Raw genomic sequence first — 15,176 nt, 5'->3', positions numbered from 1 at the left:
TTTTTTTTTTTTTTTTTTTATCGTCAACCGTCCCTGTGAAGCCTTGTGAAAGGTCAAAGGTCGCTGTGTCTCAAGAATATTTTTTTTCATTAACATGTAGAAAAATATTAAAATTGAAACATGGAACAAAAATCTTTGTTCCTTAGATTAGCACTAAAACGATTAGTATCAGTTGAACATCCGTTGCTCGTAGCAACCACTACTAGCACGGTTTTACTGCTGCTGTTTAACCGCCATCATTACGTCTGCCAGTTTATTATTAACACGCATCTTTTATCTAATCTACTCCTCAAATGCCCTTTTTCGAGCATTATCTCCAGCTACACTTTTATTACAGCTGTTTGGACGTTGATTTGTGATTCTGTAATGTTACACTTTAGATTAGCTTAGCTGTTATTTTACTCTTTCCTTTTACTCTTGTGGACTTTATTGTACTTCCTACAAGAAGAGAACTTAATGTTGATCCTTGTTTCCTGCTGACATGAAGCACAATGTAAGTATTTTGACAGCCAGTCTATACTTTTGTGAATTCAGTTTCCTCGTTACTGTATTAACTCATTTTACAATACATCTGGTCTAAGTCTTGTTTATGTGATCTCATTGTTTTCTGATATATAATCACTATCATTGAATTTGCTGTTTACTACTGTTTTCACAGTTTCACATTGCTCTCAGTCAGGCTGGGAGATATGGACAAAATCAAATATCACAATAGTTTTGACTGAATACCTCGATATTGATATTGCAACAGTAGTGTAGGTATGACTATTGGTGCTTTCACAAAAGGGTAAAGTCAAATAATAGAACAGCTAGAACAGTCTGTTAAGTTCATAAAATTACATCACTTTACTGTAATGCAGCCTTTAAAACCAGGAAAAGATATTATGACATCCAAAAAAATCTATATATTTTATATTATATTGATATAATATCAATATGTTGCTCAGTAAAACCTGAAACACAACCTGCTGTCTACCATCATTATTCTAACAATTAGATATTTGATGAATCATTAGTGATAATTTATTATCACAGTATTATTACAGATTTGTGTGTCAAACAAGAAAATCGATCTGAAAACATTTTTATTCTTGCCTGTAGCTGTATTTGAGGTTGTTCCTTTTGGTGAAGAAGTGGAAAACCTCGGCGACATCTTAATGTTCCCAAATGTCAGAATTCATGTTTCAGAAATGCAAAATGTTTGGAAACTGTTGGTACTCTGGTATCCAAGATGGATCATACCAACAGCTTTTGTCACACAAAGTAAAATATCCATACAAACCATCATGGCTGTCACATATTTTGTTGAAATTTGTTGATGCAGTTTAATAAGAAGCAGGAGGACATCTAATCTTAATATTCAAGTTTAGTCATTGTCTGCCAGGTAAATGTTTCCTCTGACTCCTGCTACGTACAGACCTCATCCTGTTAGTCTGGTCGCTGCATCACAAATCATTCTCAACACTCGACACAGATTGGATCAATACGTGTGGATAAATGAATAATGTGCTCACTCATATCAGCCCTGACTTGAATCATACTCATGGCTGACTGTAAATGACTCAGCGTTTATTGTCAGTTGTGATTTTCATCGTTGGGGTTGCGCTCTGCTTCCTTCTTATCTTTCAGCCAGTATATTTTCATCATGCAAATCGGTTATTCAAATGTGGTCCAGTTCAACTTCTCTGTCAAATGTACAAAAGGCACCTACTCACACCACTATGACAATCACCTAAACCTGTAATGAGTTGTTCTCTCTCTGTGTTTTTATTTCTCTCTCTCCCACACACACACACACACACACACACACACACACACACACACACAGACATTATAACACTCTGATGAATGAGATCCATTTCATTTGTGCTGTGAAGCATGGCCATACAGCTGTTCATCTTATAGCCTGTTGACAAAAATAGCTGTGTGGCAGATTTTAAACTCGAAACTTTCACTTGAGTCAGATTTAACTCTTTCAACACCCAGTTTCAGTCGTTAACTCGTCTCTGCTTTCTACCCGTATCTTTTTGAAAATGACCACAATGACTGGAAATGAAAAGACTTAACTCCATTTTCATAATATAGTTCCAATTTTCAAATCTCTTAACACAAAAACTTTGGCCTTAAAGTCTCACATAGCACTGAAAACAAACAACATACTGTAGTATTATCACTGTTTGATGTTTATCACTGAATTATAATCATTGTCGCAATTTAAAATAAAATTATAAAATTGTCTTTATCAAACATTCCTCATTAAAATGGTCTGCTATGATTATTTCCTCAAGATTATATAGATAGCAATGAGACGATGCAGAAGTCAGCATTTGAAATGATGAAGAGTAACAGTGACTTTCATTTATTGTGTATGTTGTATTACTATAAATATAGAATATAAAGTGTTGAGTCTGACTTTATACAACAGTTAATCTTCCTACAAGGTAAAATGATGATTGTGACTTCAGTGCATCAGTTTACTGTTTCTGTTCTGTATAAAACACAAAGTTTGTTATTGTTCAAGATACCAAACCAAACATATTTCAATCACTTGTAATTGTAATTGTAAGCTACTGTAATATTGCAGTAAAAAACTTTTAAAAAGCTTTTTTTTTTCTTTCCACTGCTGCCACACGTGTGAGACAGTAGTGGTGAAATACAGTAACTAACAATTAGGCTATGTTGCAACGCTGCTCACCAGCGTCATGTTAAAATAAAGATTAATAACTGCGAACACATGTTGCATTTATTCAATGAACTGAACTGTATACGCTTTATAACAGGCACTGAAACTTGTGTTAGTGTAAGCTCGGTGTCTTCTGTAGGTTGACTGTGTCATCTTGTGGTTTGGCTTTTTGTATTTAGAGTTTCACATGTTTGTAACTGTCGTCAAAAATGATCCAAAGCAGTCGTCAAATAGCGTCACTACTACGAGACAAAGTCAAAAGAAAGTGACAGGTACAGCATGTCCTGCATGGCAGTAAAATTTGAATATTTATTTTTTTATGCCTGTTCATTGATATGGTTTACTATCACCAATGTAAAAGTCATTATTAACAGGTTGGAAAGTAAAATGTTCAACCAGTCACATTAATGGTCATTTTAACTCAATTTTCATTTTGCTTATGAATATTAGACTTTAACCCGTTACAATACAGTACAAATATATCAATGGCTGCGTTTCTGATGTCTGTGAAAAACTCACACTTCGCACAGGGCTCCTGAAACGGTTCTCTGTTTCTCATGATACTATCTTCAGTCCCCTCAACACATCTTTTTGTATTATTAAGCTTCTATTTATTCAGGAACACTCATTGAAATCAAGATCTGTTTTGCAAGAGAGACCTGAGAACAGGTTACACACACACAGGATCACAATAAGACATCAGTAGCCTAATAATATTACAACAATAAGAATATCATTATATAACACTCTAAAAGGAGCCACTCTAGTACTTTTACCTTTGATTCTTCAGCACTTTTACCTAAGTAAAGTCTTGATACAGGAACTTGACATTTCTTCCATCAGTGTCAGATACTATAAAGGCACATTAAGTAAAAAAAAAAAGTGCAGATGTCTTTATCAGTCTACAAACAGGCCATCCCTTTTTAACTTTGCCATTCAACACCATGTACATGCACAATTAACAGAGCATCAAGGAGGATAACACAGAAAAAGTCACATGACTTATTTCCTTTGTGGTCCTTGTTGTAGTTAGGTACTTAGATGACGTGGAAGTGTGTGCATGCGCGTGCTTGGAGTACGGCGTTGGCGGCATATTAAAGCACAAAAACATAATTTTACAGAAAATATTCACATTTTATACAAACATGTATAGTTATAAACTATACATAGATTAAGGATTTGTGTTATATGTTTTAGTGTTTTTTTCTGATTCTTTTAACTTATATAAAGTGTCTTTGAGTACCCTGAAAAGCGCTCTATAAATACAATGTGTTATTATTATTATTATTATTGTTGTTGTTGTTGTTGTTGTTGTTAGTAGTAGTAGTAGTAATAGTAATAGTAGGAGTTGTCGTATCTAAAATGGCTTTCTGAAGGCAGTGGGTTGAAGCAGCCATAAAAGACACGTGTAGGTTAATTAATTATTACTTGACATATTCAACAGTTGCTTCATTAGGAGTTACATTGCGAGTGCGTGGTCACGTGCTACATCCGGGCGCGCCCCCGCTGCCCAGCCCTGGCTGGACCAATGAATGCCCGGGCGGCTTTGCTGGAGCGTCGGGGACGCGCTCTGGTTTTAGCGTACAACTGGTGTGTGTATATGTGTGTGTGTGTGTGTGTGTTCCTCTCCAGTCAGTCCCCAGTCTGAATGTGAGGAGATGCTGTCTGTGCCAGTCCTGTGTAGCACCACGAAGAAGAACGACGTGCTTTTTGTCTGCGTGGTGGCGACTTCAGCGGGATATTTAACGTGTTTACCGGACAGACTCGGTGTCTTTTGTCCGTTGGGTTTGACTGTATGAGCAGCTTGTGGAGGACTGACAGGCGGCTCTTTTTTTGTGTGTGTGAGTGTGTGTGTGTGCGTGTGTGTGTGTGAGTGGCATGTGATAACAGACAAGAGACTGAGGCGTGTTCATGTTTCACGGATGTTACCGGGAGGAAAAGAAGAGAAAAGAAGGGAAGAAGTGGCTTCTTTCTGTGGTTTTATGTCCTCTGTGGATGTGACTTTATGAGCACTCGGGTTCAGCAGGACACGACGGAGAGCCGCCGCCGCCGCCGCCGCTGCTGCTGCTGCTGGCGGGTTTTATGGGGCTCTTGCTAGCTGTTGAATGGCACTAGTTTTTTTTCTTTTCTTGTATGCCCTTTTGTAAATGTGTGTCTTTTATGAGTATTTTTAAAAAAGCGTGCAAACAGTGAACGCCTTTTTATTAGCGTGAAGTGAAGGCTAACGTCGCTTAAACACGCTGAAACGCACAGGGAGGATCAGTTCAGGCGCGGCCAGGCAAGCCAACAATGCGGATTACCTCTTGACTGTTTTTGCCTTTGTGTCAATAGACTGCTTGTGTAAAGTTGAGATTACACTCGCAGGACAAACAGCCAGGAGTCATTCTTCAATTATCAGTTTGGTTTATTGGCTCAGAAGGACGACAGTACGTTGATAAAACCCCCACATGTGCACAGGTTGTCTGTGAATCTACACTGGCTGAAAACGGAGCAGCAGAGACAACGATGGCGAACGACTCTATTCAAGTAAGTTGATGAAGTTGGATGTGTCTCACTCCGCATGCATTGTCTGGTTTAACTTGTCTTTATTTGCTATGCGCTCATTTGTCTTGGGGCACGGTGTCGGCTGGTCCTCTGGCTAGTGCTAAGTATTCCCTAAGCCCAAACACCCTCTTCAAATAATACTTTAAACCAGTGGTTCTCAAAGTGGGGTCTGGGGACCCCCTGGGGTCCTTGAGGAGGGGCTCCAGATGGCCCCAAGCAAAAAGGAGAATGATTTATTTTCACTATAATACCGTCCACAAGTAACACAATGACAGAATGTGTGATTATTTTGGTACACTTTACATAATCAAACATTTAAAAGCAAAAGTCTTCTCAGATGAGGGTCCGTGGGCTAGTTTGTGTCAGTTTTACGGGTTCTTGACATGAAAAAGTTTGAGAACTACTGGTTTAAATCATGGGTTTTTCAGCTCGTGACCCCTTAAAATGAAGTAATATCTACTTGTGACCCCTCGCTTATCACATGGCTTTAGTTGTGAGCAGATCAACCAGTTTGATTTGAAAGATTTACGTAGACTCAGTATTTAACAAGTAAATACCGAAATGAGAAAATAATCAGAAAAATATAACTAGGCTACTTTTTATGTAACCTTGATGGGTTTTTTTTCTTTCCTTGACTATCTTGTGACCCCTTGGATTTATCTTACGTAAATTAAAAATCCATTTGAATCAAACTCTTTACAAAATCCCATTACTGCGCGAAGGTGAGGTATCCTTAGTGGGGAAATCGAAACCTCTTCAGAAATGCATGTTATGATGGTGCTTTTCTAAACAGGGTCGCCTTCTTAGTGGGTGAAATATTCCTGATTTGCTCAGGCGCTCCCTGGTGGCCTCTCTGGGATCTTTGGTGGTTTCCAGGACCCCACTGTGAGGAACCACCAACCACTCAGTTGAATTGGAAATGGATAGTTCTTCTCTTGTTAATAATGTATGATGGGACACTACTGGTTTTGTGCAGAGAGCTCCAGCAGGACTCAGTCACCTTGGTGCTGTTCTGTATTGTATCTGGCATGATGTGGGTGTCTTGGTCTCACAGTGGCTGTGAGCCCTCAAAGTGTTGTGTGTGCGTGTGTGTGTGTGTGTGTGTGTGTGTGTGTGTGTGTGTGTGTGTGTGTGTATAAGTGTGTTTGTGGAGGTGCAGATAGTAAAGGCAGGTGCAGGGAGGCACAATAGTGGTGTTTGTTATAAAACAACATACATCAAACACACACACACACACCATTCCTGACTCCCATTACTCGCTCATGAGAGCATTTGCAGGCAGGAAGAGTGCTTACTGTGCATTTTACAGGGAATAGTTGTGTGCTGAAGTAAAACAACCACAATTTCCTGATGTAGCATGTAGACAATAGCTTAATGGATCTTTGCTGTGCTCTTAAAAGTCACAAACCTTAGCGTCTACTTAGCATTTACTTTGTATTCATACCACTGAACGTACGGAGCTATTGTTTCCACTATAGCTTGACATTTACGTCTAAGCGAGCGACTTATATCAGTTGATATGTGGGGTCGCTTAGAGTTCAGAGAGCCGGGTGCTGGTGCTGTCATGCAGGTGAATCTAAGGAACTCTATTACTCAGTTAAGCAGGAATTGTAAGCAGTGAAACAGAAGGCGAGAGAGCATCGGTGTATAATTAGAAGTAGCCGAGTGAGGAACAGGTGAAAATGAAAATGCAGAAGTAGGACAACAGTAACTACAGCATAGATACAGCTAGCTGGCTACGAACATATAGGTTTTAAAGAGCTGGTTGCAATAATGTCACATTTATAGCAGTGTTCCTTTTATTCCGTGTGTGTAGGAGACGAGTCCGTGACGTCATAAAATGCTGACTAAACACCCAACAGGCCTTGTTTACCTACTTCTCTTTCATCAACCGTTTCACCCGTATCTGGTTTTTTCCCCACATTGCATCATGAAGGACCTAGACTAGCTGCTTTGGTGCAGGCACCTTCTGATGCAACTCCACACACCTTGTAGTCTACCTGTTGTGCGGTGGGACGTCCACTATTCAGTCAGCTGTTCAGCACATATTAGCTCCTTTCATACTCTCTAAAGAAGACTAAAAACATCTTTATATCTTGGTGGAACTTTGTCATTTTTCATGCTTTCGCTGCTTTTCTGTTGTATATAACTCTTCATTTTGGGGCTTTTCATTGAGTTTCAGTCTGTTGGTCGGACCAAACAAGCTATTTTAAGATGTAATCTTGAGCTTTAGGACGTTGTGATGGACATTTATGACTATATTCTGATCAATAACTGAAATGATCATTAGTAGCAGTCCCAGTTATCTTTGACTCGTCCCTGTACGCATATTTCCTAATGTCTCCACTCACTGTTCCTTTCTCTTTTTTTTTTTTTTTTTTCCTCTTTCATTTGCATCAGGAAGTCATGAATCCTCACATGTGTCAGTAGTAAAATGAGCCACAGTCTGTCTTTAACTATGCTGCTTAAGTGCAGCATGTTATCTGACTGCTTTTAAAAGCTTCGTGCTGGGTTAGTTTGCCACTTCAACCAGGTCTAATTCTAGCTTCGGTGCCTTGATGTCCCCAGGCTAGACGGTTTAGATGTAATAGTGTCGTTCCACTGGCTCTGTATCAGAAATCCACATATGGGAAACAACCTGTGTTGGAAAATCTATGCCAAACAGATCCAGCTTAACTTGGCAGCGCCTCATCAGTTTGACGGCTCCACTGCCCGGTTTAGGAGAAACGTCATCGATTGAAAGTTGTATACTTGATTGAAGCACTCGATGAGGCTGGAGCTTGATAAAGTTCATCTAGCCAGCTCACTTTGCTGCATCCTAAAAGTTATACTGGTGATGTCTTCTTCCTAAAAAGGCTAAAGAATGGCGTTAATAATTGTGAATCACCACAACCACTTGAACATACAGTCCTAAATGTGAACAAAAAATATTGGGCTGATGGGTCCAGTAGTATGCAAGATTAGCTGTGGACAGACACACACACACACACACACACACACGACCAAACGCATGATCCCCTTCAGGCTCATGGCTGGCGGAGATAATAAAGAAGGAAAACAGAGAGGGACTTCCTTTGATCTTTGTCATAAAGACCAAAAGAAGAGAGGGCTGCTGAGTTGAGAACACTGGAAACCATTATTCTCCGCTCACAGGACCTTTTTGTACTAGAAATAAGAACTAGTAATTTTGCTATACTTTGAGTTAAGATGAGGTATTTTTGTTTCAGCCTTGGACCCAGACTCAGCAGGTGGAGTTAGCGGTGACTCTCCACGTAGCTATGTGGAGACTCACCTGAATATTTTATGTCCTGCTTCCTAGTAACAAGACATCTTTATGGCTCCAAATAGTTTGCAAATAGTTGGCAACTAATTAATTAATCAGCTAATCTTTGCAGCTCAAATATTAAGTGATGTAGGTGTGGGGAGAGTTGTTGGCTAACTGAGCCTGTAGAAATGAAACTTCCTCAGTGCATCTATTACTGAGATATGATTTTTGTCTTTCTTTAAGCCTCCATTATTCTACATGTGAGACAGGCAGTGAAGCTATACACCCTTCCCATGGTGTTCCATTTGTTTTGCCCCCACAGGAAGGCAATATTAAACAGCCCCAACAGAAGTCTGAACACAACTGCGTCACACTTCCTCATAAAGGTTAGAGGGGAGACAAGAATGGAACAGAGGGGATGGGTGGGGGGTTGTATGTCACATTTCTGTACAGTAAGCGACAGGATCTATGGCGATTGTTGCTGTTGCGATGATTTGCACGGTGCAACGTTGACTGGAAAAGCCCAGACGACCAAGACGCATTCCAGTGGTTACACAAAATATACATGAGCACAAATGTTCATGTTCCCAAACACACACACACACACCTACAATCACACAGATATAACAACTCAAACACACACACACACACACACACACACACATACAGAGTCAGACACTCCAGGGAATGCATAGGAGTGCTTCCCATAAGCCTTACCATGACGTAAGGAGACAGTTATGCACACAAACTAGGCTTTTCTCAGCGCTGCCCGGTGGCCATGCAGGCAGACAGAATCCACAATAATGCATCAAGGCACAGTTGGGGAGACAGAGAGAGAGAGAGGGAGAGAGAGAGGGAGAGAGATAGAGACAGAGAGCCAATATTGTCTTTCTGTCAGACATCTCAGTTTAATAAAACAACGTGGTTTTAACAGTGTATCCCCTATCATGTGGTACGATCTCTCACATGAATATGGCTATATTTAGACTTGTAACACATGATCATAACCTCATATTAGCTCTACTGACTGAGTGCTTTATTACGTCTGACCCTAAAGGAAATTATAGCAATTATAAAACCATTACCCACACAGGAATCGCAGAGAGAATAAGAATCAGCAGTACTCTCCCCGTGGCTACTAGCTAAGTTAGCAATTAAAACTAATTTGTCGTCAACACATACTTCCATCTACCAGATAGCGCGACGGTTTCTTTCAAAATTCTTCAAAAGCCGTCCGAAATATTTGAAATATCTTGCGATGATGACCACAGAGCTTCACGCTCTCAACAACAGCCAGTGCTGTAGGAAATGTCTCTGTTGGACACAGTTAGACTTCTGTCCTCTGATGGGCTCTATTCAGTGTCTCCATATGGTGTCAACATTAGCTCGTCTGTGTCTCGGTCAGCGGCCATTTTTTTTCACCACAGGGCTCAGATGTACTCGCCAAGAGCGAGTCAGAGCTCATATCATGCATATGTTTGTTTCAGGTTGAGTTATAATCCCAACCGTGAGAACAGTTGTAGGTAATACATTTATCTAAAACAGCAGCAGAAACTAGAGCTGCCATGATTAGTGAATTATTTGCCAACTGTTACATTAATCACCATCTATTCTCAGCTTCTCAAACATGAATATTTTCTGGTTTCTTGAGTCTTCTATGACAGTAACCTGAATGTCTTTGGGTTGTGGACTGTTGGTCCGAGTAGAGACATAAAAACACCAAAAGTATACGGTTGAAACTCAAGTGTGAAGTTTCTCTAATGGGTTTAACTTTAAAGGAGTACTTTGACATTTCACTCCCACAACAATGTCTGACTGCTGTTTTATTCCAAGTATTCTTATTCAAAATCTGGCGCCTACATTACCCACAGTGCAACTCGACCGCTGACGGTTCGGCAGAAGATTCAGGTGTGTCCCACTTGTAGCAGCTAATGTAGCCGCGAGCAAAGCTGAAGAGCGTCACTGTTCTAACTCCACGACCCTTTATTATTTATTTATTTCTTTTAATTTTCAACCTTGTGGTGGTCAGCCCCAACCGACACACGTTTTGGCCGTTTTTGAAAGGCGACGCTGCAGTTGGATCATTGATAGAAAGCGTTCAGATGTAGGGCCTGAGGGCGGAGGGTAGAGTGAAGGGGAGGTCTAAAGGGCATTATGCTGATGATGAGGCTCCACAGCCGCTGCAGTACAATAGGTTGTATTGTCTGACACCAGCAGCCCAGATCACATTCAGTTCACTGTAAGTTCATTTTCCTCATCCTGGCTGGGACCACACCCTCCCCAACCAACCAACCAACCAACTAACTAACCAACTAACTATCCAACCCGTCTGCCAACCCCAACGTTGGATAGTAAAGCCTGATATATCACGGGTAATACGGTGAGGGTGTTTCAGCTTTTACATTTCTACGCGTAAACTGAAATCTCTCGTGTATTTAAAGCGTGTACACGCTCCGTAGTCGGTATGAGCCCCGGCAGCTGTTCAAAGCTGATGTTTCTCTCCATGGATTTCACCCTTTTTTTTTTTATCTTTCTTTCACATCTCTCCTTCTCACTGTGCAAACATCCCATAATTCTCATGACCTCATAGCGATGTACCCCTGCATTCCAGCTTCAGATGGACCCCTCCTTTTCCCTAGACACACACACACAGAGGCTAACACCACTGAGCTCACACCCTGTCATGACATCACCGATCACCCTTGGCCAGCGAGCACCACCAGCTTTCTGTGTGAGCGCTGGCAGGGCTGGAAAAAAGCAGGAGCGGTCAGGAACGATGTACGGGAGCAAGTAGGTCAGGGTGGGTCGCTCAACCAAAACATAAACCTAACAGACGTTTTACTGCTCTGGTCTGTTTTTCATCCTGAGAGGCTGAATAGATTGCAGATGCTGAAGTTGTATCCTCGTGTCTGCATCGGTACAAATTTGGTACCACTCCCTTTTTCCCCTCCCATGTTTTAGCCTTCATTATATAACAGCAGTAATTCCCCACTTTCGCTCTCACATGCGGCCCGGCCCGGCTTGTCAACACCAGCAGCCTTGCACTCTGACATCCCTTGACCCTTGACCCTTCCTCATTATGGCAGTGCCTAGGGCCCCTGGGCCACATACATCGATCCCAGCCTCATCGCTCAGCGCTGCCGTGCTGTTTTAAACAGCCGCTCGGTTAGGTTAACTCTCTCCGGAGCTGCTAGAAGACTGTTGCATAAACTGACAGCTTCAAATGAGCAAATGAAAGTGTAGTTATAGTTTTAATTTCTTAAAGTGATAGTTGCTTTTGGTGGCAGCCTTGCAGTTGAAAGTCTAGCTGATATAACTCATCTCTCCTCTGGTGAACCTTTTTAGTCTGACCTGCAAATAAACAACAACTGTTCAGTCTTGTCTCATAATGCTGTGCTCGTAAAAACCCACATACGGAGCCGTCAGAAGCTTTTACTTCTTGAATCAAAAGGTCAAAGATGATCTTGGGTACAGTAGAAATAAATCACACTACACACACAGAGAGCATTATGCCGTAATCTCTGGGAGGGGTTTTTACTTTGGGGGAATGTACTCTTCCCCTAATAGGACAAGATATTTGAGGACATAAGAGCTGATGTAATATTAGAGCTATGGTGACATGTTTACAGGGGGAAATCAGGAAACAGCATGTTTTGATAGGGATTTAGTGTTAAAGCCCCTGAAAACTTTCTCTGTAACACTAATTCACGACTAAATAAGAAACAATCAATAGAATATTTTGTTGTTCTGTATGAAGAGTTTAACACTTTATAAATTAATTGATGTGTTTCACCAGGACTGGGCGGGCGTGGCTTCATCAGATCTGATTGATAGTGAAAAAAGAAACTCCTCAAGTGTCATTAGATTAAAATGTTGGTGAATCCTAATTAGTATCCTCTTCAACCACTGATAAGAGCACAGACAGAAACAACAAATACAGAAATCTCTCATGTGAAACAACCCAAACTGTTCTAACCCCGTCGCTCATTAGCTGATTGAGAAAATACATTTTCAAGGCCTTTTAAGTATATGTGTTTCCATCTGTGTTTCACTGTTACTGCCTTAATAGGGTTTTGATGAACCGTATGTATGTGTCTTTCAAAAAGACAGAAATGCCAGAAGACTACAGGAACCCTGATTGTCTTTTAAATTCTTTTAAATTTGGCCGCCTCCCATACTGCCAACCCTTAAGTGTACGGCATTCTCATCCCTTTTTTGTGCAGATTATGGTGATTCAAGCATGGTGATTTCCCCCCACTGCGGGGGGTTGGCTGGTAAACAGTTGATGAACAAAAGCGGTATCGGCCGACTTAATGGGATAAACTACGCATGCTTCCCCGGAGCTCAGACTGCAACCAGAAAGCACAAGTGCTGATGTGTGTAAGCTGGCAGACGGAAAACAGTCCCCAACGCAGGGGGGCTGCTTCGGTGGGGGGGGGCATATTGCTTTAGGTACCTGTGAGCCAAGAAACACAATCCAGGAAGTCCAGTTTTAGTAACATTTTTGTGAATTCGAAGGCTTCTCGGAAACCAGAACGCCACACGGAGGTTTATAAAACTCTGGAAATGTATCAGATGACAACTTTTTTTTATTTTGTATCTTAGAAATACATCAGTTTATTCTGCATGTAGTTGTTAAGCTCTGGACTTTGTCTGATGTAATAGGGTAATAAACCATGATGTAAGGCTTATTTTCTATTATAAAATATGATTAAGAGCCTTGGGATTCAGTCAGCTGGTTTAACCACAGGATAAAAAAAAAAAGTTTATTTGGTAGCTTGCTTGCCATGTCACCATAAATTCAGAGGATTTTAATAAAACATTTCCCCCAGAGCAGTAGGATCATTTCCAAAAGAAATGTCTAAATAACATCCCGCCCCTCGTTTCCAGGTGAAACGAGGTTTACCACAGGAAGCTGCTGGCGGACCGTGTAGACTCGGCATGATCTGTCATAAACATTCGGTCTTTTGATGGAAACATTTGTGTGTTAAATGATTTTCTACAGTCTGGAGTGATTTTTATATAAATAGATTACAGACTGTTGATGGTGGGCTCTGCTCTGTTAGTTTTAGACATTCTGTGGCCTCAACTTTTTTTTAATTGTTTGGTGACGAGTTTAAAAAATGACAAAGTGACAACAAACTGGCACAAACAAGCAGCAAAAATGCTGAAGTGTAAAAGGAGAAGGTTTGTGGGGGAAGCGTGCTGTGTCATCTCCTACTGTGACCACAAAAATTGCTGAAACTTGCAGAAATCAGCTACTGTATGTATGTCACCATCATGTTGCATAGTACATCATCTGTACTGAAGTAAACACACTGGATCTGTGGGTCGACCTGATGAGCCAATCAGCTTTAGAGCTGATCAACAAAATAATGAACATTTATATCTATAATAGAAGCCATCATGTGAAGTTATACCCCACATTTTACATATAAAACAAATGACAGAAGCATCTCAGCTTTTACTAATTGGACATAATAGCTGAAACTGAATTGTGAAACTAATGTTAGCATGCTAAATTGAGTTTTTTGCATTCTCAAAGTAATAAAACATGTTTAGTAGGCAATAAGGGTGTATAAATGTGGTCAGGTCTGCGGTTTGTCTGCAGAGTCGGAATAAAGCCGGTTCTGGCAACGCAGTGACAGAGGAAACCTTGGAGAAGGTTCCTTGTTTTTCAGAACATGGAAAACATTTTGTAAATTTGTTCGTTTTCTTTTAAGCGGCGCGCCGTCCGCTGCACACTTGCTTCTTTTGGTATGTCAGAGTTGTTTCCAGCTCCTCATCATCCCTGCTCATTTCCTCACGTCTGCTCTTCTCTTCCAGTCTGGTTTGACTATCTGTCGGTTATATTACGTGATGCGTCGCTATTTCCAGCAGAGTTCTGTAAATCAGTGAGACAAACGCACCGTTATTCCACTGAAGAAAAAGGCACACCGAGGATGTTTCTAAAAGAAAAAACTGGTTGCCAGCAGGGGAAACCACTAAAGGAAGTGACGAGGATCCAAACCTAGTTACCAGGAGCAACCGGGCGACTGCTCCTATCAGGCCCTGTAGTAATAAAACCTGCTGATTTAAGATAAGCTCCTCATGCGTGGCCGTTGTGTGCCAACTTTGTAGTGCCTCAGATCTCACAGTGATACGTTGGAGGAAGTTTTACTTAAACACCAACACTTGCCAGACGCGGTAAATCACATTCACATTTCTAAGGAAACAATTTCTGGCTTCCCTGACGGATGGTTCTGGTGGACCAGCAACAGTCGTGCGTGTAAAGCGATCCACCATGTTGCCCTTCTGTTATCATGACCCCCCCCTCCTCCTCCCTCTTCTCCCGCTATCTCTCCTCCCTTCTGTCCAAGCTACGCACCAGCTGCTGCCCTCCTCTTCCTCTCTTCCCTCTCCTTCTACGGCCCTCCCTCTTGTTTTCCCTGTTCGGGTACGGTCGGACCTCTGGAGCTCTACTCCGCCGGGGACAATTAGAAAGAAAAGACTTTTTTTTAAGTGGTGTAGTTGTTGTTAATCAGCCTACAGCCAAACAGACTGACACTTGCAGGCTAAACATGATTCTTTTACTAAGTTATTACTGTCTGCATCTTTCCCCGCTGGTGTCATGCAGAAACGTGGTATGAGCTGAAGACTGTTTGTGGTTTGGCATATTTCCACAGTTAGGAAACATGTAGGAGA

General features: G+C 41.2%; 1 protein-coding gene across 5 annotated transcripts in view; it reads left to right on the top strand.

Moving 5' to 3' along the window:
• Nucleotides 1-56: 56 nt before the first annotated feature.
• pkn1a (protein kinase N1a) overlaps nt 57-15,176 on the top strand; it is a 50,451-nt gene continuing 35,331 nt past the window's right edge. The window contains exons 1-2 of one of the 5 annotated variants that reach the window (XM_042432826.1): nt 57-493; nt 5,141-5,209. In XM_042432826.1, coding sequence (XP_042288760.1) covers nt 482-493; nt 5,141-5,209 — 81 coding nt within the window. In that variant the 5' untranslated portion in view covers nt 57-481. Of the gene's footprint in view, nt 494-4,279; nt 4,962-5,140; nt 5,210-8,814; nt 8,879-15,176 lie in introns of those variants that run through there. The other 4 variants (XM_042432849.1, XM_042432834.1, XM_042432856.1 and 1 more) reach the window with 4 other exon arrangements.

This window comes from Thunnus maccoyii, chromosome 2, assembly GCF_910596095.1.
Source record: "Thunnus maccoyii chromosome 2, fThuMac1.1, whole genome shotgun sequence".
Taxonomy (NCBI): domain Eukaryota; kingdom Metazoa; phylum Chordata; class Actinopteri; order Scombriformes; family Scombridae; genus Thunnus; species Thunnus maccoyii.
Note: the sequence above shows the minus strand (reverse complement) of the source record. Positions and strands in the feature narration are given on the sequence as shown.